The 26,202-nt window shown below is 44.0% G+C and overlaps 1 protein-coding gene across 3 annotated transcripts in view; it reads left to right on the forward strand.

Annotated features, from left to right (window-relative positions):
* Positions 1–26,202, forward strand: part of KRIT1 (KRIT1 ankyrin repeat containing) — a 42,101-nt gene that overhangs the window by 10,668 nt on the left and 5,231 nt on the right. For 2 of the 3 annotated variants that reach the window (XM_054992100.1, XM_054992101.1), the window contains exons 2-13: positions 3,788–3,904; positions 5,192–5,351; positions 6,266–6,358; positions 8,889–9,018; positions 10,269–10,512; positions 10,612–10,727; positions 11,097–11,240; positions 13,665–13,821; positions 14,193–14,300; positions 15,572–15,728; positions 18,050–18,201; positions 19,187–19,353. In XM_054992100.1, the coding sequence (XP_054848075.1) occupies positions 3,803–3,904; positions 5,192–5,351; positions 6,266–6,358; positions 8,889–9,018; positions 10,269–10,512; positions 10,612–10,727; positions 11,097–11,240; positions 13,665–13,821; positions 14,193–14,300; positions 15,572–15,728; positions 18,050–18,201; positions 19,187–19,353 (1,730 nt within the window). In that variant the 5' untranslated portion in view covers positions 3,788–3,802. Of the gene's footprint in view, positions 1–3,787; positions 3,905–5,191; positions 5,352–6,265; positions 6,359–8,888; positions 9,019–10,268; positions 10,513–10,611; positions 10,728–11,096; positions 11,241–13,664; positions 13,822–14,192; positions 14,301–15,571; positions 15,729–18,049; positions 18,202–19,186; positions 19,354–21,289; positions 21,407–26,202 lie in introns of all 3 variants that reach the window. The other variant, XM_054992102.1, reaches the window with a different exon arrangement.

The raw sequence follows: 26,202 nt of genomic DNA on the forward strand, positions 1-26,202 counted from the left end.
CAGCGGCCGTCATTCCAGTCCCAGAGCCCTTCTGTCCCACCCAGGGGCCGTCATTCCAGCATGGGGCCTGTCATTCCAGTCCCAGAGCCCTTCTGTCCCACCCAGGGGCCGTCATTCCAGTCAAGGGCCTGTCATTCCAGTCCCCAAGCCCTTCTGTCCCACCCAGGGGCCCTCATTCCAGCATGGGGCCTGTCATTCCAGTCCCAGAGCCCTTCTGTCCCACCCAGGGGCCGTCATTCCAGTCAAGGGCCTGTCATTCCAGTCCCCAAGCTCTTCTGGCACACCCAGGGGCCGTCATTCCAGCATGGGGCCTGTCATTCCAGTCCCAGAGCCCTTCTATCACACCCAGGGGCCGTCATTCCAGTCATGGGCTTGTCATTCCAGTCCCTGAGCCCTTCTGGCACACCCAGGGGCCATCATTCCAGCATGGGGCCTGTCATTCCAGTCCCAGAGCCCTTCTGTCCCACCCAGGGGCCGTCATTCCAGTCAAGGGCCTGTCATTCCAGTCCCCAAGCCCTTCTGACACACCCAGGGGCCGTCATTCCAGCATGGGGCCTGTCATTCCAGTCCCTGAGCCCTTCTTGGACACCGAGGGCCATCATTCCAGCATGGCGCCTGTCATTCCAGTCCCTGAGCCCTTTTTGCACACCCAGGGGCCATCATTCCAGCATGGGGCCTGTCATTCCAGTCCCTGAGCCCTTCTGGCACACCCAGGGCCCATCATTCCAGTCAGGGGCCTGTCATTCCAGTCCCAGAGCCCTTCTGTCACACCCAGGGGCCGTCATTCCAGTCAAGGGCCTGTCATTCCAGTCCCCAAGCCCTTCTGGCACACCCAGGGGCCCTCATTCCAGCATGGGGCCTGTCATTCCAGTCCCAGAGCCTTTCTGTCCCACCCAGGGGCCGTCATTCCAGTCAAGGGCCTGTCATTCCAGTCCCCAAGCCCTTCTGGCACACCCAGGGGCCGTCACTCCAGCATGGGGCCTGTCATTCCAGTCCCAGAGCCCTTCTATCACACCCAGGGGCCGTCATTCCAGTCAGGGGCCTGTCATTCCAGTCCCTGAGCCCTTCTGGCATACCCAGGGGCCGTTATTCCAGCATGGGGTCTGTCATTCCAGTCCCAGAGCCCTTCTGTCACAACCAGGGGCCGTCATTCCAGTCAAGGTCCTGTCATTTCAGTCTCCAAGCCCTTCTGACACACCCAGGGGCCGTCATTCCAGCATGGGGCCTGTCATTCCAGTCCCTGAGCCCTTCTTGCACACCCAGGGCCATCATTCCAGCATGGGGCCTGTCATTCCAGTCCCTGAGCCCTTCTGGCACACCCAGGGCCCATCATTCCAGTCAGGGGCCTGTCATTCCAGTCCCAGAGCCCTTCTGTCACACCCAGGGGCCGTCATTCCACTCAGGGGCCTGTCATTCCAGTCCCAGACCCCTTATGTCACACCCAGGGGCCGTCATTCCAGTCAAGGGCCTGTCATTCTAGTCCCCAAGCCCTTCTGGCACACCCAGGGGCCGTCATTCCAGCATGGGGCCTGTCATTCCAGTCCCAGAGCCCTTCTGTCCCACCCAGGGGCCGTCATTCCAGTCAAGGGCCTGTCATTCCAGTCTCCAAGCCCTTCTGACACACCCAGGGGCCGTCATTTCAGCATGGGGCCTGTCATTCCAGTCCCTGAGCCCTTCTTGCACACCCAGGGGCCGTCATTCCAGCATGGGGCCTGTCATTCCAGTCCCCAAGCCCTTCTGGCACACCCAGGGGCCGTCATTCCATCATGGGGCCTCTCATTCCAGTCCCTGAGCCCTTCTGGCACACCCAGGGCCCATCATTCCAGTCAGGGGCCTGTCATTCCAGTCCCCGAGCCCTTCTGGCACACCCAGGGGACGTCATTCCAGCATGGGGCCTGTCAATCCAGTCCCAGAACAGGCTATCTGGGCCCAGACAGTTTCCTTCAAAATCCATTCCATGTTTTCGTTGCACCTCTTTTTTTTGCTCTAATGTGTTTCAATGGAGCCCATGTAAGTCAATGGGCATTCCAGTTTCCCATTATTTCCAATGGGCATTCAAGCCTTTCCCATTATTTCCAATGGGCAATCCTGTCATTCGTTTTAGTACATCCCTGTTTTGTATCTGCAAGGAGATGAGTTTTTTTTTCTTTAAACTGGTACAAGTTTGGAAGTCATCTTGATTCTTATATATGTATAAACTGCATCATTTGCATTTGGTTTTTCTATGTACAAACATATGAATGGATATGAAGCTGCCTAATACTGAATTAGACCATTGGTCTATCAAGGTCGGTATTGTCTACTCGGACCGGCAGCAGCTCTCCAGGGTTTCATTCAGAGATCTTTCACATCATGTACTACCTGGTCTTTTTAACTGGAGGTGCTGGGGATTGAACCTGGGACCTTCTGCGTGCGAAGCAAATGCTCTGCCACTGAGCTACAGCCCCCTCCTCTAAAATTGCAGTGGGTGGTCGGGTGGTCTAAGGTAATGCTTTTTGCCACACATGAATGCGCTGCCTTAGATGGAATCAGACTGTTGGTCCATCAACATCAGTATTGTCTGTTCTCCAAGGTCTCAGCAGAAGTCTTTCACATCTCCTATTACTTGTTCCTTTTTACTGGAGATGTGTGGGATTGAACCTGGGACCTTCTGCATGCACGGCACAGGTTCTTCCACTGAGCTGTGGCTCCTCCCTCTAATACAGTAATGTAGCCACTGTCCTTACACTGCAGCCCCATCTTGGAAAGATGTAGATTCTTCACTACATATATATATATATTTAATATAGGATTAAAACTCAATTCTGCTTAACTTTAATAGTTTCAGGTTAAGTTTGGTATGGGCTGAGCTGTCTGTAACAGTTTCATTTTTACAATTTCTTACCTGCAGTGCTGATGAGAAATGACTGTTAGGAATGAAAGAGAGTGATCTTTTGGTATATGAATGGTTTAAATAGTATATCCATTCTAGCTTTTACAATTGCATAAAGTCTAATGCAGTAAAAGTATTTAATGGTGCCATACTGTATCTTGTCTTAAAATGTTTTAATTTTGTTAGTTAATTTGTTTTTCATGGCAATAGTTATTTTTCATTTTAGAAACATAAATCTTGATCCTAAAGGCATTATATGAATATAAATCTTAACTTTGACAATGAAAGATACCTTCTGTATAGTGGTCCTAGTTTAGAGATCTGCATTCACAGTTTACCTGTGCTTTCCCTTCCATCAGATTATCAATGCTGTAAGCTTTGGTGACAGAGTACTTGTTTAAATGAATCCAAGCTCTACATCCTGGCAAGAAAGAGGGTGTGGGTTCAATACCATTCTTCCCATTTAGATGATGTGAAATCAGTGGGTTGAACTAGAGTAACTCTAGTTATGCTGTTGCATTGTCAAAGCTGATAGTTTTATCATCACAGCACTATGCAATCAGTTTCTGTTAACTATTGTATACAGCAAGCATAACTACATAAATACAGGCTGAGCCTCAGGAAGCTCACAGGCAGCCTCTTTTTATATATGTAGTTCCTGACAAGTGATAAAGTGTATCATACATTATTAGTATCACATCTTTTAGGCTGTTTTGATCTTTTTTCTTGATATAAGGATAATCATGCTTCCTTTTTTTTTTAAAAAAATGAATGTTCAAAAACCAAATTTGGTTTCGAAATATAGGGAATTTAAAAAGAGAGGAAAAGAAAATTATAGTTCTTAGAGAATGAAAACATAATTAGTAATATTAAAATTTAATTTTTATTTAATTTTTATTCTTTTCCTTAACAAAGGAGTAACAGCAAAGCATGGGAAACCCAGAGATTACAACTGAAGCTTATGTGGCTGTCATTCGCCCCAAAAATACTGCAAGTCTGAATTCTCGTGAATATCGGGCTAAATCATATGAGGTAGGTCAAGATTGAATTAAGTAGAGTAATGGTCTATAATTGTAGGCACCACAAGCTCAAAGAACATAACCATGATAAACTTACTGCATGTGAAAATAATCATTTCAGAACTTTTATCTTCTATAAATAATGTGTCACAATATCCTATATAAATCACTATGTATACAAAAATCCCATATATTCATAAAGAGCAATTATATACATAGTGACTCTCTTATAGTACATTTATGAATATATGGGATTTTTGTATACACAGTAAGTTAATCATGGTTGTGTTCTTTGTACTTGTGGTTCTTTTACCATGATTCTCTCCTTTTTGTACTATAACTGAAGGCAGCAGAGGTGCAGCTTCAGTGAAAACTGGCATTCTGGTCATAGATACACTCACGGTATAACCAAGTGTGAATGGGAACTCAGGAGGTACCCTACAGAGATACCACTTCTGTAGACAAATTAGTTCTTCAAGAGCCTTACCCCTACTTGTCAAGGGTTTCATTCTGTCTTCTGAATCCTTCAAGCAAATTATTATTAAATAATTTTCAGGAGTTGTAAAGCTACTGGACCTCAGAGCTGCTTATCTCACAGGCAAGACTTAAAACATTAAAAATGAGCCTTGCATTGATAATTGCCAACACAGTAAGCTCTTAGTTAAGCAAGCAGAAAACAGATGCATTTACAAAACACCCTTCAAAGTCATCCTATAACAGGATATACGAGAAGGCAATATTGGTAGGATTCTTCTTTATCTTTGTGTGCTCCCAGGTCTTTAGAAGCAAGTTGTTAGCAACAAAGGCTTATCAAAACATAGTGAGGACATGTCATTCATAGAGCCGTACAGGCTGGCAGCTCTATCATAGTGTGAATAGCAGTCACAATGTTGCCAGTAGGGAGGGTATAAACATAGGAAAAAATGCGTTTAAAGTTTCTTTTATAGCCATATAAAATTGAAGTATAAAATAACTGGCTTGTATGCAGCCACACAGTTCGACTACTTAAGGGCACTTTGTATTTGGAAGAGAGAGCAGCAGTTTCCTATTCCTTTCCCTCCCCCACCATCACAGACCCCACCCTTATATTGCCACCATATTGTGAGGTTGCTGACTGACAATAATTCCTTTGACTCCAGTGTAACATTGCTTGCAAACTAAAGTCAAGTTTTATAATGCTGGTCTCTCTAAGTACCTTACACTTGTGCATGCTCCAAGTGTAAGGACTGCAATGTTATTCTTCTTTGAACATACACCCAGTCTGTCATGTTTAACCAGTATTCAATTTGCTTGTTACAAGATCTTGTTGCTTGAAGTTCCTATCGAAGGACATAAGAAAAAAAGGAGAAAAATGTTGTTGGAAACTAAACTTCAGGGAGGTAGTGATGTAACACAAAGCATCTTGGATTATATACTAGAAACCACCAAACCGATTTCACCAGGAAATCAAGGTATCAAAGGTAATAATGGCTTTTCCTGTTTGTAAAGCAGAATCCCATTTCTGAAGCAAGGTTAAATGATTTATTTATTTTCCATGTTTATATCCCATTTCCTAGCCAATGGCCTTAGGGTAACTAAGGCCTTTATCACAGTATCTAAGGCTTTATCACAGTAACTAAGGCTTTATCACAGTAAAGCACATAGTATCAATTTAAAATAACAAACTACTGAGAGCCAGTCTGGTGCAGTGGTTAGTATGCTGATTTAGGATCTGAGAGACCCAGGTTCAAACTCTGCCATTCATTGCTGGGCGACCTTTGGACCAGTCACACACTCTCAGCCTCACCTACCTTACAGACTTGTTGTGAGGATAAAACGGAGGAGAGGAGAACAATATGTGCCGCTTTGGGTCCCTACTGGGGAGCAAGGAGGAGTATAAATGAAGTTAAAATAAGAGTTACATAGCACTAGCAACATGAAACACCTTGCTGAGTAAAACAATCCCTGACCCACCAATTACTTGCTAGAACAGAAATATATTTGCTTGATTCCAGAAGGTGAAGAGGGTGTTGGTGTGGCAGGCCACTGGCTGACTAAGTTCCTCTGTTGCTGCTTCTGTGGCCAAACCAGAAGCAGAGCAATGGAAATGGAACCTGATGCTTCTGCCATGTTTCCTTCCTCTGATCCAATGCTCAAGGCAAAAAATGCAAAGAATAGGTCCGCAGGTGCCCTGTGGTGGTAGTAGGAGGTGTCAGGCAAGAAGTCCGCCTCTTGATGCTCCATGCTTACCTAACAACTCATGCTCAGAAAACTTAAAACTTGAGCATTAGCATCCACAGTTTTCAGTATGTTATGTGTTCACAACAGAAACAGATTTTAAGAGGGATGCTTCATCTACTTAATTGTTTACACTTTTGGTTATTATTATATCCAGGAAAAAGAGTTATGTTAATGAAGAAGTTTCCTCTTGATGGAGACAAGACAGGCAAAGATGCATCACTTTTTGTTGTTCCAACTGTTGTAAAAGGTAACATTAAAATGTTGACACTTTATGTATTTCGAAGAAGTGGGTATAGTTTCCCTTAAAACGTGCATGAATCCTGCAGTCCTGATTCCACATCCAGGCAGTTCTATGGGGGCCATGGTTTTATAAATGAAGCCTCTCGAGAGGTGGAGAGAAGAAGGATGAAAACAGTGTGACAGCTTAAATTTAAGTTGCAATGGAAAAAAAAAGATTGATTGAAAAAATAGAGAAGAGCCTGAGTAAAAAGATGAAGATGCAGAAGGGTTAGCAACATTTATGACCTGAGTGCTGAAACAACACAATGTCTGCCTGTGAAGATGCTGGTATGCTGGCAAATGAAAGTGGGTGGAGAAGAGAGACAAAGATTTGCTTGGCCAGGCACAATGGGAGCAACCAAGCCCCAATGGCATTCCTAGTACTCTAGACTTGCCTTGGATTTGGATGGCAGCTGCAGGGGTCCCAGGAGGAGTTAACCTACATAGACCATTCCAATTGCCTTTTCCTGTGCTACTGGCCCTGGCAGTGTGGCCAGAGCCTTAAGGGTTCACCTTAGTTTCTTGTATGGAGAACTGGCGCTGCATGCTGAGCAAAATGGCCTATCATGCTGGTGTCTGACACACACGCCAAGGGTTGCTACCCCTGCAGTAAAGCATCACAGATGGAGAAGGGGTCCCAAGGACTGGTAGAACTGATGTATAATGTGATTAAATGTTCCTTCGCATGGAAGATAGGAAGCTTGAAATACTGAAGCATGAAACACGAGCTTGAAATACTGAACATGGAAAAATCATTACACTTTCTACAAAATAAGAAGAGCAGATATGTAGAATAAGGGCTGGGGATCTGTGAGATGAAAAGGTCAATGGTAGAGCAGGGTTGAACATGGTGAGATTGAAGGTGCAATGTCTAGGGTAGGGATCCCCAAATGTTTTGAGCCTGAGGGCACCTATGGAATTCTGATAACAGAGCGGTAGGTGCAACTACAAAATGGCTACCACAGGAGGTGGAGCAAAGCACAAAATGTCAGGGAGTGAAGTTATACATAATTCTAAAAGTAACTTTTGGACATTTCATGCAGAAGCTTTGTATATAACATGATGCCTTTTGAAAATGAACCTACAGTTGGAAAATGTTTTCTTGTATACCTACAGCTTACCTTCTGTTACACAGTGAAGATCTTTTTGTTGTGGCAGCAGCTTCTGCCAAAGCAATGTTTTATAAAAATCTGCCCAGCTTATCAGAAGCCCTGCTGGGCAAAACCTCCATCTTATCCCTTCCATTTTCTAAAAACGGAAAGGCATTTTCAGGGGTACCAAGGTACCTCAGTAAACTTACGCCTTGATTGTACTCTTTGAAAATGCAGTGGAGGTTCATGTGATGAAATGCTCCTCCTCTAAAAGATTCTTATTACACAGAAAACATAACATTTCAAGGTAAATACTAGGCTAGAATTAATTTTCTTCATTTATTTACATTATTTATAGTCCTCCTTTCTCACTGAGATCCAACACATCTAGTCTAACATCTAGTTTTTCTATATGCAAGGAGTTCTTGCATTAAAAGAAGCTGTGGTGAGGCCTCTCTTAAAGGAACCATCTTTAGACCCCACTGACCCAGTCAGTTACTGCCCAGTTTTGAACCTCCCATTTCTGGGCAAAGTGACCTAGTGGGCAGTGGTGGAACAGCTGCAGGGTTTCCTGGAGGGTACCTCAGCCCTAGATCTCTTCCAGTCCAGGTTCTGCCTGGGACATGGGATGGAGATGTTGCTGATTGCCATCATAGATGATCTTCATAGGCATCTGGATCGAGGTGGTTCGGCGCTGCTGATGACCTTTCAGCAGCGTTCTATACAGTCGATCATGATCTTTTGACCCACTGCCTCGCCAATGTGGGCCTATGAGGGACTGCCTTGCAGTGGGTTGTCTCTTTTCTCCACAGTTGGGGACAGAGGGTGGTGCTAGGGGAGAAATTGTCATCCCGCCACCCTTTGGTGTGCAGTGTCCCGCAGGGGGCAGTACTGTCCCCGTTATTGTTTAACATCTATATGCGCCCCCTTGCCCAGTTGGTGCAAAGTTTTGGACTTGGGTGTCATCAATATGCGGATGACACCCAGTTGTATCTGATGATGGGCAGCCAACTCCAGTCAACCTCCATGTACTTGGGGAGATGGCTTAAATAATAGCACACTTGCCAATGTCTTAAAGGAGAGTTGGGTCCCTTGTCATGGATTAAATTGCAAGCTATATCTGATACATTTGCACAACTGTATTTCATGCAGCATTGTAGTTACAATAAATACAGCCTTTGGAAGGAAAATTTGCCAGGTGCAAAGTATTGTGCGTTGCATTGTGGGAAAAGGAGAGATCTGTACAGTCAATGGGTAACCTTAAAGGAAAACTTTGGGGGAAATGTACTTAGAAGAGATAGGACTAGAATATAAAAATGAAATATTATATGGTTAATATTCTATCATGTAGTAAAAAGATGCTTATAGATATTAAAATCACATTTTAATTTCTTGTTTCCTTCATAGATAACACAAAATACACATACAGTCCTGGATGCCCAATTTTCTACTGCTTACAAGATATTATGAGAGTCTGCAGTGAATCAAGCACTCACTTTGCTACACTTACAGCTAGAATGCTAATTTACTTGGATAAGTAAGAAATGTTTTAGTGTAACTTATTACATTTGAAAAACATGAGCTAACAGTAAATAATTAGATAATATTTTATTTTTTCAAGTTAAAATATAACTCCATGTGATTTATAATTTTCTTTGTTACTGCACAATCCTAAACAAAGTTACTCCAGTCTAAGCCCATTTACTTCACTGGTCTTAAAGTCGAGTAACTCTGCATAAGTTTACTAAAACAATGAACAATCCTGTAGCACCTTAAAGACTTAGCACAGTTGTTATGGCAGATAGCCCATTTCTGTGCACGCTTGCATATGGAAACTTATGCCACAATATATTCATTAATCTATGTGGAGCTAGAAAGCTTTCTGTTATTACAGGGTTTTTTTTTATTTTCCTGAATTTACAGGCATCCAAAAAAATTCCATACCTGTCTCTCAAAATTATTATATTGTAAGTTATTTTTCTGGAGAACTTTTAAATTTTAAATAAGTCACTGATAATATTAACCAAAGCACCAGTATGGACTCAGTATGCTGATTCATAAAACACGAATCAGAACCTATTTTATAGCACTGTGAGATGGTTGTGAGAGTCCCAAAAAGGGTTGTTTTGTTGTTGTTGTTTTCTCCATCAGTTAAAATGCATCCAGCACAACTGTTTAGATTGGTTTGACAGCTCCTGGGCATGAGTCTCCCAGTAGATTAGCCATTTTTGCATGTTACTTAGCTGATAACTAGTGCAATCCTAAGAACAGTTACTCGAGTCTAAGCCCATTGAAATCTCCTTAAGATTGCACCCAGAATCTCTCATTCTGTTCAACCTGGATGCTAAACTGCACACCTATTGCCAAAACCACTGTCTGGCCAAATTTGTATGGATTGATCTTGAGCAATGCTAACAGGATCTATGGTGTAAAGGCACAATCCTCTGGTGCCAGGTGCTTCTCTCTTTCAATCAACCAAAAAGTATCTAGCAGCAGAGAAGTGCTACTCACTACTCACTCCACAACAGATGAAGAGGGGCTCAAATGTGAGCAAAGCCATTCAGGTCAGTCAGTCTTATTCACAAATAAGTTACTCGTAGGATTGTAGGTTTAGTGATAACTGTCCGGATCAGGGCCAGAGTGTATTGAACTGTAGTGCTAAGCATTTGGGCATGTAGCATTCTGAAAGATTAGTATAATACAATTTACTCAAGTAAATAATTAGTGCAGATTATTCCACAGTCATATGAATCATTGCTAACGGGGCGTATCTATTCTGTTTTGCAGATGGCTAGAGGAACGGCACTCACAATCACATTCTATTCCAGCTTTATTCAGACCGTCTCCCCTAGAGCGAATTAAAACAAATGTCACAAACCCTGCATATGCTGGTGAACCTGGGCAAACAGAGAGTTCACTTCACATGGGATATACTGCATTAGAAATCAAGAGTAAAATGCTGGCACTTGAGAAAGCAGACATGTGTATCTACAACCCTTTGTTTGGGTCAGATCTTCAGTATACCAATCGGGTAGGACTACAGAATTACAACTTCACGAAAGTTTTTGTATCCCTGTTCAATTTGAATATTCCTTAGTGTCTATTTTTTTTTATTATATGGTGTTTCCAGGTTGATAAAGTCGTTATAAATCCCTACTTTGGACTCGGGGCTCCAGACTATTCAAAAATACAGATTCCCAAGCGTGAAAAGTGGCAACGCAGCATGAGTAGTGTCATGGAGGACAAGTACTGTTTTACTTTTATTCACTTTGTGTTTATAAAAAGACCTTGTTCCAATTAGTCTCTGAGGACCGGGCTCTCTTATTTGTTTTAGATGAGGAAAATGGCTGTGATTATAGTTCAAGTTCTTTTTTAAGTTCTCCCTCAATATGTGTTGGTTCTTAAAGTGAAATATCCTACCAATAGGTCTGTGATGTGCAATGTCATCTTAAAATACTATTTGTTAAAGTGCATTAATGGGAAGAAATCTGACTCCACTACTACCTTGTGTGTGTTAGTAAAATCTCATTAGTGGAGCAGCACCTTCAGTTGCTTCAAATATCACAGTCATATAATTGACCAACAGGCTACATCTTTTCAATTTTTTTCTTCTAGGGAACGGCAGTGGGTTGATGACTTTCCTCTTCACCGTAGTGCTTGTGAAGGAGACACTGAGTTGTTGAGCCAACTTCTAGATGAAAATCTTCCCGTTAACCAGTTGGACAATGATCATTGGGCACCAATCCATTATGCATGCTGGTAATAATCAGAATACTCTTTCCAAATGAAAAACGTAATAACATCTATCTGCTCTCAAGGCTCCATCACATTCACAGTCAAGAATCGGAATAGTATGTGCAGATCAGGGATTGTGGCTCTGCAGTAGCCGGCTAGCTTAATTCCAGCCAGATTAATTCCAGTAAGATTTACAGGACAAAGTATACTGGTTAGACTTCAGAGCATAGTTGGAAGAAGGTAAACAAGAAGTCCTTTTCAGGGACTGGTATTACCTGAAGCAGTCTTAGCTTCCACTTTTTCCTTTTTTCCATACAAACAAATGGCTGCCATTTACTTCTATGTCAAATAATTAAACGCTGAATCTGAGGAGTATCTTGCAGTGGGGGCAGAATGCATCCTCCTCTCCTGACAATGTGTGTCCCGGCCTCTACTGACAGGGCCCCAGTGTGATATATCACAACTGCGTCAGGGGGTGAGGTCTGCACAAGATACAAATCCTTCCTGCACAGGAGCACATGCTGCATCATAATGACGGCATTTCAGTAATTTATAATTGTTACTACATTTTAGTTGTGAAAGGGGGCTCTGCTAGCAGAAACCCATCTCAAAATTCAGAGTTTATGGAATCTTTACAAACATTGTGGTGACAAGTAGCCTGATCTAATGGTGGTTTCTGTTATAAAAGCTATTACTTCTTCTCCGGATAATAACCTGGGAAGTGATAGTTGACTGTTTTGTGGAAAGTATTGGGGGGGAAATTCTCTGGTGTTCATAACTATTGAAAAAAGGAATTGAATAAGAATGATGCTGTAGTCCTGTGCCCATTCCAGTCCGGCTTCCGTCCTGGCCATGGGACGGAGATGGCCTTGGTTGCCCTCACAGATGACCTTCGCAGGCATCTGGATCGAGGCGGGTCAGTGCCGCGTGTGTTACTCGATCTCACAGCAGCGTTTGCCACGGTCGACTATTACTTGTTTGCCAGCCGCCTCACCGACGTGGGGATTAGGGGGACAGCCTTACAGTGACCGGTCTCCTTTCTCCAGGGTTGGGGACAGAGGGTGGTGCTTGGGGGAGATCTATCGCCCCGTCACCCTTTGGTGTGCGGGGTTCCACAAGGGGCGATACTCTCCCCAATGTTATTTAACATCTACATGCGCCCCCTCGCCCAGTTGGTGTGGACGTTTGGGCTGGGCTATCATCAGTACGCGGATGACACCCAGCTTTTTCTGTTGATGGATGGACGGCCAGACACGGCCCCAGACAATCTGGCCAGAGCTCTGGAGGCTGTGATGGCATGGTTGAAACAGAGCAGGCTGAACCCGGTGAAGACGGAGGTCCTGCAGCTGGGATGGGGGCTGCCAGATGTTGGAATCCAGCTCCCTGCACTTTGCCAGTGGTGAAGAGTCTGGGCTTGCTCCTGGATGCCTCCCTGTCGATGGAGGCCCAGGTCACGGCGGTTGCCAATTCTGCATTTTTCCATCTCCGTCAGATCAGGCAACTTGCCCCTTACCTGACACCCCAGGATCTGGCTACAGTGATCCAGGCTAGATTACTGTAACTCACTCTACGCTGGGCTACCCCTGGGCCTGATCCAGAAACTACAACCGGTTCAGAATGCGGTGGCGCGTGTCCTGACTGGTATATCCTACCAGTCACATATCACACCTGTCCTGCGCCAGCTGCACTGGCTTCCGGTTGAATTCCGAATCAGGTTCAAAGTGTTGGTTCTTACCTTTAAAGCCCTGAGCGGGTTGGGACCGGCATATCTTCGGGACTGCTTCTCCCTGTATGTTCCTCGGAGACCGCTTCGATCAGCAGATAAATGTTTACTGGTGGTCCCCGGCCCTAAGGAAGCCCGCCTCACTTTAACCAGGGCCAGGGCCTTTTCAGTCCTGGCCCCAGCCTGGTGGAACGCTCTGTCAATGGAGACTTGGGCCCAGTGGGACATGTTATCGTTCCGCTGGGCCTGTAAGACAGAGCTGTTCCGCCAGGCGTTCGGTGGTTGAAGGGGGCGGTGCCATGTTGGCCTCCCACCTTTGGGATGGGGGGTTCTCCCCACCATTGCACCTTAATGTATTTAGTTAATTTATTTTATTATTGTTTATTGTATGTTGATTTTAGAATTATTGTTTTCTTGTTTTTATTGATTTTTAACTGTTGTTCACCGCCCAGAGCCCCTGAGGATGGGCGGTTTATAAATCGAAATAATAAATAAATAATTAATAAATGGTTGTTTTCCCCCCTTCATCTGTAGAGCAGTGAGCCACAAAATCTCTTCACTAAATTGCAAAGCCCGTGAAGTGCATGAAATTATTCTAGGCAGGTACTTAACTGTGTCACATCACATGAATTAAAATTACAAGGAATATCTGTTCTTTGCATCACATATGAAACCTTCTCTTTATTTTTGAGTTTTCATGCCGTTTCTGTTTACTCTTTGTGTAGGTATGGAAAAGTTGAAGCCACACGGATGCTGTTAGAGAGAGGGAAATGCAACCCCAACTTGCTGAATGGACAGCTTAGCTCTCCTCTTCACTTTGCTGCTGGGGGAGGGCATGCTGATATTGTTCAGATACTCCTCAATCATCCAGAAGTTGACAGAGTAAGATTCATTTCTCATTCCTCGTGTTGCCTTTGAACACTGCTTTGCCAGTTATAAAGTTTAAAACAGTGAAAAGACATGGAACAGTAAGTCAATAGGTCACTGACTGAGACCTACAGTTGCTGTTTTGGACCAGCAACATCTGGAATCTGGTCAGCATTCTAAACATGTGGGTTACACATGATACACTTGCACATATCAGAGCTGATCAATTCTACGTGTTGGAATTGGGAAGCACAGAGCACAAGCAGGACTGTGCCAGTGCGTGGAGGCTGCTACTTCAGGGAAAGAGTGGTAGGTTCTCCAATGCTTATTAGGAGTTCCTGTCTTCAGAAAGATGTGTTTGTAATGCTTCCTATTTCTGTTTATAGCATATTACAGATCAACAAGGAAGAACACCATTGAATGTCTGTGAAGAGCACAAACAAAATGAATGGGAAAAAACAGCTAATTTGCTGAAAGAGGCCATAAATAAACCAGTATGCATTAATCTTTTAAACATTTATTGATCATTTGTTTACAGGGGGTTTTTAAATTGGAAAGCAAAAAAGAAGCGCTAGTCTTTTGTGTGGTGACCAGAATTCAAGTACCTGGTTCTGTGAGTGAAAAACTTAAGACATAAATGTCTTAGTAACATTAGTTAGGATTTTATCATTTCTATTTTAAACACTCATTTGGCCTCTCGAGAGTTATTTTATGTAACGAGTAACTAAGTTAATATCTGGTAGTACACTTGGAAACTGTATATAAATTCTAGTTCAGTGTGTTATGTTTATTTATGTGGGACTTTCTTGAACCACCCTTTCATGCATGAGGCATCAATAGGTGAAAAACATCTTTTCTAGTTAGAGTTTCTTCAGATCCTGGTACCATTAAATTGGAATGAAAATCCCATGAAAGTATAACCAAGGTAGAATTTTAAAATGTTGCCTTTGGCAATCCACCAATTTTGTCATCATGCACGCAACAGCTAATTTTCTTGCCTTGTTTCAGGAGGAGAGTATGGATTATTCCTCACATTGTGCTGCTCTTTAAAGACACTAGCAGTGCAATTATAAGAACACTTTCCTGAGAGCAAGCCTTATTGAATCTGAGTAGATTCTGCTTAGCGTGGCTATCTAACAGTGCCATCCTAAGCAGGTCTAATGGGAATCCTGCTTGGGTATATTCTTTGGGTCTTTCTCTCAGGAAAGTATTCATGGGATTGCGTTGTAAGAGGCAGGATCTTATGCCTCTCCAAAGGTGGGAGGCTGCTTTGACTGTCCAGAAACTTAAGTTAGTTTTAAGTGTGGTGGACAGGCTGCTGTCAGAGATGGGATACAGGGATTGTGTCACCCCTGTGCTAAAAGATTGGTATTGACTGTCTGTTACTAGGCACAATTCAGGGTACTAGTACCTTCCTTTAAGCCCCTAATGGCTTGGGACTAGGGTACCTGAAGGACCACCTCCCATACTGTTTAGTGTTCGAGTTAAGCACCGTTGGCCCCTCCCCACTAATGTGAGATGGGGGCAGTGTTATGGTGGTGCTGTACCTGTGAAATCCCTTCTCCCTTGAAACTTGTTTGTCACCTCTGTTATTGGCTCTTGTCTTTAACTTGCATTATTTATTATTTCATTTTATGTTGTTAGCCCAACACAGACAAATTATGGGAAGTGCAGGGTAGACATCTTTTAAATAAATAAATAAAAGTTGGCTGGTTTTTGTAGCCACCCAAAATTTGTGCACCTCTGTTTTCAATATGTCCTATAGTATGAAAAGGTACGAATTTATCGAATGGATGGATCATACCGTTCTGTTGAACTGAAACATGGAAACAACACAACTGTGCAACAGATAATGGAAGGAATGCATCTTTCTCAAGAAACACAGCAATACTTCACTATTTGGATCTGTTCTGAAAACCTTAGTAAGTAATAATTTTTATGACACTTTTATCCTCCCCTCTTTTCCAAGTTCAAAGTGATGTGCAGTATTATCTCCTCTATGGGTTGCATCCAGTCTAAATTTTCTGCTAATAGAAGAGGTCGGATAAAATTTCTACCAGTCCAGACTCCCAACGTGCCTCTTCTGCTGTTCATCAGGGTGCCAGATTCCCTGTTCCCCCGGGAGCAGCATTGAGGGAAGAGTGAGCTGCAGTGGGGATAGGGCGAGAATATTCTGTTTCTCTGACAGAAGTGCCTCGCATGAGTGGAAAACATCTGGGTTCAACCCATAGTTTTTATTCTTGCAACAATCCTTTTAACGGTAAGTTAGGCTGAAAGAGAACAGCTGGCCCAGAGTCACTTGGTGAGTTTCATGGTGAATGGGGATTTGAACCAGGGTTTGTTTGGGCCTAGTCCAACGTTCTACCTGCTACACCACACTTGAGTATTACACATGTCAGAGCAGTGCTAGAATGGGTGAAAGCACTTAATGCAGACTTCTGCATTTCTGGCATTCACATTTGTTTATGAGAGCCAGTGTGGTGTAGTGGTTATCGTGTTGGACTAGGATCTGGGAAAAGGAGGTTTGAATCTCCACTTTGCCATGGTGATCTTGGGCCAGTCACTCACTCAGCCTCACCTACTTCACAGGTTGTTGTGAAGATAAAATGGAGGAAGGGGGGAACATTAGGTCCCATTGCGGAGAAAAGTCAGGTATAAATATCCAAATAAGTAAGTAAATACTTCATCAAGAGGAGGAACTGTAACATTTAAGAAACTCTAACAGCCTCTTTTGTGAGTTGGCCAGTGCTAAAAGCCTTGATATGTTAATGGTAAAAGAAAAAGATGTGGGTGTAAATGCTTGTTGATTCATGCACTTACTAAAACCTGAACTGGAATCACCTTTTTATAATGTAGATAGTAGCAACTTCTGCGGAGAAAGAAGTATTGGAAATCACTGCCGCTTTCTCCAAAGCAAAGTGTTTATGATTTAGCTCTAAATAGTTTTTGAACATATTCAAACCCAGTTTTATTCTGTGGATAGGCTCAAGACTCCCACCCCTGTACTTATTTCCCTGCCAGAGCACACCCTTCCTGATGATGAGTGAGGCGCCAATAGCAGCAACTCCGTGGGATGGCTAGCCCCAAAACAGGACTGCAGACCAAGAGGCTGGCCTGATAGGGGTGGTGGCTCCATGGAATACCCCATCCCTGAGTGAGCCCTGGGAAAATTGACGGGCCCTACAGCTAGCACTCAGGGGCAGCAATCAATGACAGAGGCAAAGGTCTTGGAGTAGCTTGGACGCTGGTCACTGCAGGAAGCCCCCTTGGCTTCAAGAGGAGGGGGGAAATTGCTGACGCCAATCCATAAGCCCTATCTGCTGCTGAACTCTAAGACATGGTGATGGCCAGGCAGGGCTGGCCCAGCACTTCTCAGAGCTAAGGCTGGGACAGTTTCAGCCTTGAGTGGTCAGGGCCTGGGGAAGTTGCAGGCGAGAACAATAGGGCTAGCCAGAGCCAAGAACTTGTGGAAGCCATTTGGACCTGGACTGTGGGCCCTTCCCTGTTATGCTAGAGGGCTCTCCCAGGACAGGGAAGAGTTGGAGTTGGCCCCCATTGGTGATGTCCACCCCAAGGAGGAGGTGGTTGGTGGAGCCAAATAGCCAAGAGGGACAGAACTGGGTAGGAAGGGCAGAGGCCTATTGCTAGGGGAGAGAGGGATCAGGGTGGGTCCAAAATCCCCTTCTCTCAATTCTGAGGCTCATTTGGCCCACTGAGGCTGGAGGCAGTGCCCCCGGTGGGGGCAATACCCCCAGACTCCAACCCAGGGGGAGCAGAGGTAGACATTTGTGCTTTAGCTTCTGTGAACAGGCGAAGAAGGCTCCATGAAAGCTTATGCTACATTAAAAACTTGTTAAACTATAAAATACCGTAAGATGTTTGTTGTTTACTATATTATTAATGGTTTTTCTGAAGTAGTTTAGAACTTTCGTAGGTTATCAGGGTCCTAATAAGCATTGCATTGCTTTTTTAAAAAGAATCCTATTATTTTATAGACTGTTAAGAGTGTGTTTAAAGACAGTGATTTTATACAGTAAAAATGACTGCATTTTCAATTAAGATGTCATCCTATTCAATAGTACATGAGAATGCTGGCAGAATGGTTGAAAATGCAATAGAGATTGAATTAATTGTCATTAAGTTCATATATATAAAATGTTTAATTTTTTAAAAAAACGTTCAAGTTAAACTTTCTAAAGTACAGTATTCACACGTACTTACATTGTTTGCGTTTGTTGTACAGGTCTCCAGTTGAAGCCATATCACAAACCTCTGCAGCATGTCCGGGACTGGCCTGAAATACTCACTGAACTGACAAACTTGGATCCTCAAAGGGAAACTCCACAGCTTTTCTTGAGGAGGGATGTGAGACTTCCTCTGGTGGTTGAAAAGAAGGTTGTCATTACATGTTCTACTATATCAAATACAGGTTCAAATCCACCGTCTTTCTAATCGAGTGATCTTTCCAGAAAGAGAGCAACTGTCTTATAAAGCAGAAATGCTATAGGAACACATGATGAGCATATGGAACCATTGGTCCTTTTGGCTCGGTATTGGTTCTGACTGGCAGTGGCCAGTCTCAGGCAAAGAATGGCCATTCCCAATACTTGGGATATACTTTTAAATTACCATAACATAAGATGTAGAATATTTATTCTGTAATACAGTAATATACCAGAGCCACTTTGGATTTAAAAATACAAGTTTTAGGACTCGGTGTGATGCAAGAACCAAATGTAAAAGATGCACTGACACTGTTTTTTACCTGATTATTACCAAATTATAGTTCCTCTTACTAAAAGAAGGTTACAGTAGTACTAGTAACACAATGAAAAGCAAATTTTCTGGTTGATTTGTAAACTGAAAAGGAAACCAGTCTTTAAGCATCTTTTCCATCAAATTTGATGCAAAAGGGACCAAGTTTATATACCCATGCAGTTTTGGTAAACTGTAATGTTTGATTTAAGCAATGAAAGCCTTAATGATAATATAAAACTTTTTTCACCATGAGAAACTAAACAGAAGTATGAGCCTTGGATATTTACTGAAAACAGTTGTCATGTATGGCCCTTGGATAAATTGGAAAGGTTAACATTCATTGTAATATGAGATAATTGAACTAGGGGAGGGCAGGATTTTATTACTTATATTGTTTAAATTTTTAATTAAAATTAGACATATTTAGTTCTGAATTGTCGTTTTCTACCCAAAGCCTTTGACTGGCGCTTGGAATATAACTTCATACATGCATTAGTTTTGCTTAACAAAGTAAACTTCAGTAGATGAGAAATTCAGCTTTGATGCTTATTTAATTAGTGATTCTGCAATTATATTTGCTAAATTTGTTTGTTGATTGGCTTGCTTGTTTATTATGCTGTAGATTGAGGATCCACTGGCTATTCTTATCCTATTTGATGAGGCAAGGTACAATTTGCTCAAAGGCTTCTACACCTCCCCTGATGCCAAGCTGATAACTCTTGCAAGTCTGCTGCTGCAGATAGTCTATGGAAATTATGAAAGTAAAAAACACAAACAAGGTTTCCTCAAGTGAGTGAATTTTCTGTTATTTTCTTTCAAAATTAAATTATTCAGGAGAAATGAAAAGATTCTAAATGAGTAGATGGCTTACTCTAGAACGTCTGTCTTCAATTGGTAACTCAGGACCCACACGAGCCAGTTTGGTGTAGCGGATAAGAGCGTGGGACTCTAATCTGGAGAGCCGGGTTTGATTCCCCACTCCTCCACTTGAAGCCAGCTGAGTGACCTTGGGTCAGTCACAGCTTCTAGGAGCTCTCTCAGCCCCATCCCCCTCACAGGGTGTTTGTTATGGGGATAATAATAACATACTTTGTAAACCGCTCTGAGTGGGTGTTAAGTGGTCCTGAAGGGCGGTACATAAATCAAATGTTGTGGTTGTTGTTATAATAAGAACCTCTTCAAGAAAATAATTTAATTGAAATGAAGAGGGCCTTGAGCCAGGTGCAATTAATAGTGCAATCCTAAGCACAGCTCCTCCAGTCTACGCCTATTAAAATGAATGAGCTTAGACTGGAGTAACTTTGCTTAGGATTGCACTGTGAGAATTCACATAGTAGGAACATTTTTATTTTCTCCTTAAGCCTTTTTAGTCCCACTTGAAGCCTATTTTGGAACAAACTGCACATGCAGATTGATACTAATTTTGCTGAATCTCCCAGCTGCCTTTGACATGGTCGATCACTCAGTTTTATTACAGAGCTTGGCCTGAGGAGAGCAAGAGGAAAGTACTTGAATAGTTTAAATCTTTCTTAAGAGACTAGGTTCAGAAGGTTGTGATCAGAGATTCGCAATCAGTGGCAAGGGATTTTAATCTGTGGTTTTCTATAGGATTTAGTTTTATCATCCATGCTTTATAATACCGCAAGACCATTGCATGAGATCATTCAAAGTTTTGGAGTAAGGTGTCATTTAGCTAAGCCTCCAGAAGCATCCATTGCTACTTTTAGGCCAGTCTCCATCAGCTGTGGTCAAGGGGCTGAGGGAGATCAACCCAGTCAAGATGGCGGTGATGCTGGTTGCCTTGAGTCCTTTACAGGAAAAATGTGGGCTAAAAATGTATTAAATGCGTAAAAGTATGTATTTGTTTGCTTTGTTGCACTTTTATCCCAGCCTGTCTCTAATGAGTTCAGGATCCAATACATAGTTCTCTTATCTTCCATTTAAGCCTCACAACAACCCTGTGAGGAAAGTTAGGCTGAGAGAGAGCAAATAGCTTAAGGTCACCCAGTGAATTTCATGCTGAATAGGGCTTTCCAATCTGGTCTCCCCAGGCATAATACACCACTACTACACCACGTCTCTAGCATAATCATACAACCAGCGTTTGAACACAGATTACTTACTTACACATATAGTCTGTGGGAAACTAGAAAAAAATGAAGGGAGACTTAGGTTTGGTTTTTTCCTGTTTCTGTTTTCTATCAAGTAATTTTTTGTATATTGATAAATATGTCTTCACACTTGTAATGACATTCACTTAATAATAATATTTATTTTGTAAGTTTCACTATGTAGTACCTTATCCTTTCTGCTCTTCTTTGCCCTTAGTTGTTTTAGGTTATATTTTTTGCTGTTGGATGGAGGCAAAAAATGTTCATGTAACAATTGTTATCAAAGGACTTAATGATCATCTGCGTAATGAACAAAAGTAAAACAATTGGGACATTCACCTGACATTTAATAAAATTTGCATTTAACTGAACATATCATTACAGGTCTAGATACTACTTGACAGGTCGTGCTGTTAACTTACATTATCACCATATGTTTTCCTTGTTTAATTTCTATCAAGAGACAGGCAGAATTTTATCCACAAATTAAAGTTCTAACTCATCTTTCACATGCTGTATTTGTCACCAGCTACTCATTAGGAAATAGGGATTATTGGCTGGCTGGTTTGGATGTGCTTCCTGTGCGTGCCACGCTTTGTTTTGTCTGTTTGTAGATCACTTTCCCAGATGGAGGGGAATAAAAAGCAGGGACTTGGTGCTAGGAACAGAAAAACTTTTTTTAAAACTCTGGACTTCTGAATACATTTACATGGAAACAAGTCCTGTTGATTGTAAGTGATTTTAAGATTGCAGCTGTAATATGTACTATGTTATATTTTTGTAGTAGTTATTCTGTTCCATCAGTAGTCCGCTGTACTTCAGACTTCAGGAAATCTAGCTGACTATTCTGATCAAAACATGTCTTGTCAGTATTTAAAGATCTTCTCTGGCTTCTGGGCATAATTAGAGCTCTGGTTCTGATCTTGAAAGTTCTATATACTGTAGTTTGCAACTAGAGTATCTGAATGTTTCTCTGTTCCCATATGAATTTGCCCAGTCACCGAGATGATCTTCAAAAACTCTTCTTTTTAGACCTTACTAGACTGGCAACACAAGGACAAGAACTTTTCATGGGTGGTGCCATGGCTGTAGTATATCCTCTAGCACAGGCAGGTTTGGAACTTACTTGTGGTTCTTCCTGTGCCAAGTGAAGACAACCTTATTTTCCTGGTCTTCTACCAACTGATTTCTTTGTCACTATGTTGTTCTGTTTTATTGTTATGTTATTACTGTTATTTTGAGTCTAGTAATTTCATATTTGTTTGCTGCCTTGAAGGTTCTTAAAACTGCAAGTTGGAGTATAAATGTTTTGAATGAAATCTTACAATAGCAGTTGTTTACATGTAGCAAAAGTCTATGCTTCAGCCATCCTTCTAATTTAATTTAATTTAATTTAATTTATTATATTTATATTCCGCCCTCCCTGCTTTCGCAGGCTCAGGGCGGATAACAAATACAAACATGTTTAAAAACATTTAAAAACATTAAATAATACATTTAAAAACATTTAAAAACATTAAATATAACAATTCATGCTGCATAGTGGTTCATACATGCCTCTGTGTTTGCATAGGGGTGATGGTTTAACCCCCCCTTCACGGGGGGGGCGGGCACTGCCCGGCGTTAGCCATATGCCTGGCGGAATAGCTCTGTCTTACAGGCCCGGCGAAATGCAAGCAAATCTTGCCGGGCCCTTGTCTCGCAAGACAGAGCATTCCACCAGGTCGGGGCCAGGACTGAAAAGGCCCTGGCCCTGGTCGACGCCAGGCGGGCCTCCCTAGGGCCAGGGACACTTAAAAGATGTTTTCCGCCAGAGCGGAGAGTCCTCCGGGGCTCATATGGTGAGAGACGGTCCCTCAGATACGTCGGTCCCAGTCCGCGTAGGGCTTTGTAGGTTAACACCAAAACCTTCAACCTGATTCGGTACTCCACTGGCAGCCAATGCAGCTGGCGTAGCACCGGTGTAATATGCTCCCACACCGGTGCTCCAGCAATGACCCGCGCTGCTGCATTCTGTACCAGCTGTAACCGCCGGATCAGGCCTATGGGAAGCCCAGCGTAGAGCGCGTTACAGTAATCCAACCTAGAGGTGACCATTGCTTGGACCACTGTAGTCATGTCACGGGGAGACAAATAAGGGGCAAGCTGCCTGGCCTGCCGAAGATAATAAAAGGAAGACCTGGCAACTGCAGTGATCTGGTCCTCCATCTTCAAGGAGGAATCCAGAATCACCCCCAGGCTCCTAACCCTCGGGGCCAGTGTAAGTGCTGCCCCATCAAGTGTAGGAAACCGAGGTCCCAAAGCCATCTCCCCACGACCCACATACAGGACCTCCGTCTTCGTGGGATTCAATTTCAGCCGACTTTGTCTCAACCAACCAGCCACAGCCTCAAAAGCACGCTCCAGGGCATCAGGGGCCGATCCAGGCTGCCCGTCCAACAACAGATAAAGTTGGGTGTCATCCACATATTGGTGACACCCAAGCCCGAAACTCCGCACCAGCTGGGCGAGGGGGCGCATATAGATATTAAATAATAATGGAGAGAGTATCGCTCCCTGTGGCACACCACAAACCAGTGGCCTACGAGATGACACCCTCTCCCCGAGCGCCACCCTCTGTCCCCGATCATGGAGAAAGGAGACCAGCCACTGCAGTGCTGTCCCCTGAATCCCCACATCGGCAAGGCGGTGGGTCAAAAGCTCATGATCGACTGTATCAAACGCTGCTGACAGATCCAGCAAAATCAGCAGTGCTGATCCGCCCTGATCCAGATGTCTGCGGAGATCGTCTGTGAGGGCGACCAACAATGTCTCGACCCCATGTCCCGGGCGGAAACCAGACTGGAAGGGGTCTAGGGCTGAGGTCTCCTTCAGGAAATTCTGCAGTTGCTTCTCTGCCGCCCGCTCAATCACCTTCCCCAAAAATGGAAGGTTGGAAACTGGTCGGTAATTGAGCAGGTCAGCAGGATCTAATGATGATTTCTTCAGAAGAGGCCGTACCACAGCTTCCTTCAGCGCCTTGGGAAAACCCCCAGAGCTCAAGGACAGGTTTATAATTGCCTCCAAGGAATCCCGAAGCCCGTCAACACTGGCTTTCACCAGCCATGACGGGCACGGGTCCAAGGGGCACGTGGTAGGCCGTACCACATGCAGAATCCTGTCCACCTCTTCCCCGAAAAGAGGGCTGAAATGATCTAATATGGGTCCCGAAGACGGCCAAGGGGCCTCTAGTTCATTTACTGTATCAACTGTGGCTGGTAAGTCGCGGCGGAGAAGCAAGATCTTATCAGTAAAAAAGCTCGCAAAAGCCTCACAGCTTATCTCCAAATTCAACTTTTGATGGTCTCCACCTGATTGGGAGACCAATGAACGGACCACATTAAATAATTTAGCTGGGCGAGAGCTAGCTGATGCGATGGAAGCTGCATAATACTCTTTCTTCACAGCTTTCACTGCCATCTCATAGGACTTCATAAACAGCCTATAAGATGTTCTTGCTTCCTCGTCACGAGATCGCCGCCACACGCGTTCAAGTCGTCTTAGCTCCCGTTTCTGTTGCCGCAGCTCCTCTGTATACCAAGGAGCCCGGCGATTCCGGCAGCAAAGAGGACGACGGGGGGCGATTTCATCGATGGCCTCAGAGAGCCGGACTTGCCAGCCCTCCACTAGCTCATCTAATGAACCACCGTGGAGCATTGGTTCCCGCAGAGCATTCTGGAACCCAATTGGGTCCATAAGTCTCCGCGGGCGAGCATAAATTTGCTCACCGCCCTTGCAGGAGGGGGGTGGCACACCCAGCCGGGCCTTCACAACCGCGTGGTCTGACCATGGCACCAACTCTACTTTATCCAGAACCACATCCAATCCCATCCCGAAGATCAGATCTAGCGTGTGGCCTGCTTCATGTGTGGGTGCCGATACAAACTGGGAGAGTCCCAGTGTTGCCATGGCTAACACCAGGTCCGTGGCCTGTATCGAGGTGGCATCATCTACATGGGCATTGAAATCCCCCAGCACCATCAACCTGGGGTACTCCAAGGCCCACCCAGCAACCACCTCTAGCAGGCGCGGTAAGGCGTCTGCTGGTGCGCTGGGCAGTCGGTACACCAAGCAGACAGCCAAACTCTCCTCGGCATTCCACACTAGGCCCACACAATCAATGCCAGAGATCTTCGGGGCGGGAAGCAGCTTGAAGGAGAAACCCTCCCGGACAAGGATTGCCACCCCTCCCCCCGACCCTCAGTTCGTGACTGATGAAGGACCACATAACCTGGGGGGGTCAGCTCACCAAGAGCAACTGTTTCTCCTTCCCTCACCCAAGTCTCGGTCACGCATACCAGGTCCATATTAGCTGCCATAAAAGTATCATGCAGCATACTGGTCTTATTATTTATGGACCTGGCATTGCACAACATCAGTGTCAAAGGAGGATTTTTCCTAGCTCCAACACCGGCGTGCCTCGGGATGGGGCGTAGGTTAGAAGGGCACCGAGCCTTTCCACATCTCCGTGACCTTCTCCCTTTAAACCAGGCCCCACCGCCATACCTCCCCCATCCCCAGAGGACTGGTATCCCTGGCCCTATCTCAGATGCCTTCCTCATATCCATCCCCTTATCACAGCATACAAACATCCTAAGCAGCAATAAACAGCACCAGTTCTTCAGCAGCAGCAGTCCCCGGCAGCAGCTCCTTTAAGGCCAGAGCACTCAGGGGGCAGGGCTGAGCAGGTGGAAAAGCTCAGCCCTCGATGGAGTAGCCTCCCTGGTCAGCAGAGCACAGGCAGCTTCAGCAGCAGCAGTCCCCGGCAGCAGCTCCTTTAAGGCCAGAGCACTCAGGGGGCGAGGCTGAGCAGGTGGAAAAGCTCAGCCCGCGATGGAGTAGCCTCCCTGGTCAGCAGAGCGCAGGCAGCTTCAGTATTGAGCTCAGTATGTACAAAGCTGGCTGGTTTTAATCCGCTGTAACAGTAATTAAGTTTTTTATTGCAGTGTTTTATTTTGGATGTTTGCTGTGCTTTGTGGTAAAGATGAGGTAGGTGTACATATAAGATAAGGATGCTGCATTATAATAATATTAACATTCAGTTCATATACCGCCCTTCAGGACAACTTAACACCCACTCAGAGCAGTTTACAAAGTATGCTATCATTATCCCCACAACAAAATGCCCTGTAAGGTGGGTGGGGCTGAGAGAGCTCCTAGAAGCTGGCTTCAAGTGGAGGAGTGAGGAATCTATCCCAGTTTTCCAGATTAGAGTCCTATGCTCTTAACCACTACACCAAACTGGGTCTCATTGAAGGAAACGATGTAATTTAGCAGTTGAGGAACAGCATGAACCAAATAGTTTATTGGAGCTGTCTCTGATTTTAGGCATTCTTTTATTCTCCAGCAATCAACGCTGAATATAAGGGATTCAGTAGGATGCGAATTTATTGTATGTGGCCATAGGCCTTCACAATCTAAAGAATATAAGGGCTACTTGCACAAAATGATAGATAATCTCATGCAGGAATAGGTGTGCGGTTTTCTG

This window comes from Eublepharis macularius, chromosome 11 (genome assembly GCF_028583425.1).
Source record: "Eublepharis macularius isolate TG4126 chromosome 11, MPM_Emac_v1.0, whole genome shotgun sequence".
Classification (NCBI taxonomy): Eukaryota; Metazoa; Chordata; class Lepidosauria; order Squamata; family Eublepharidae; genus Eublepharis; species Eublepharis macularius.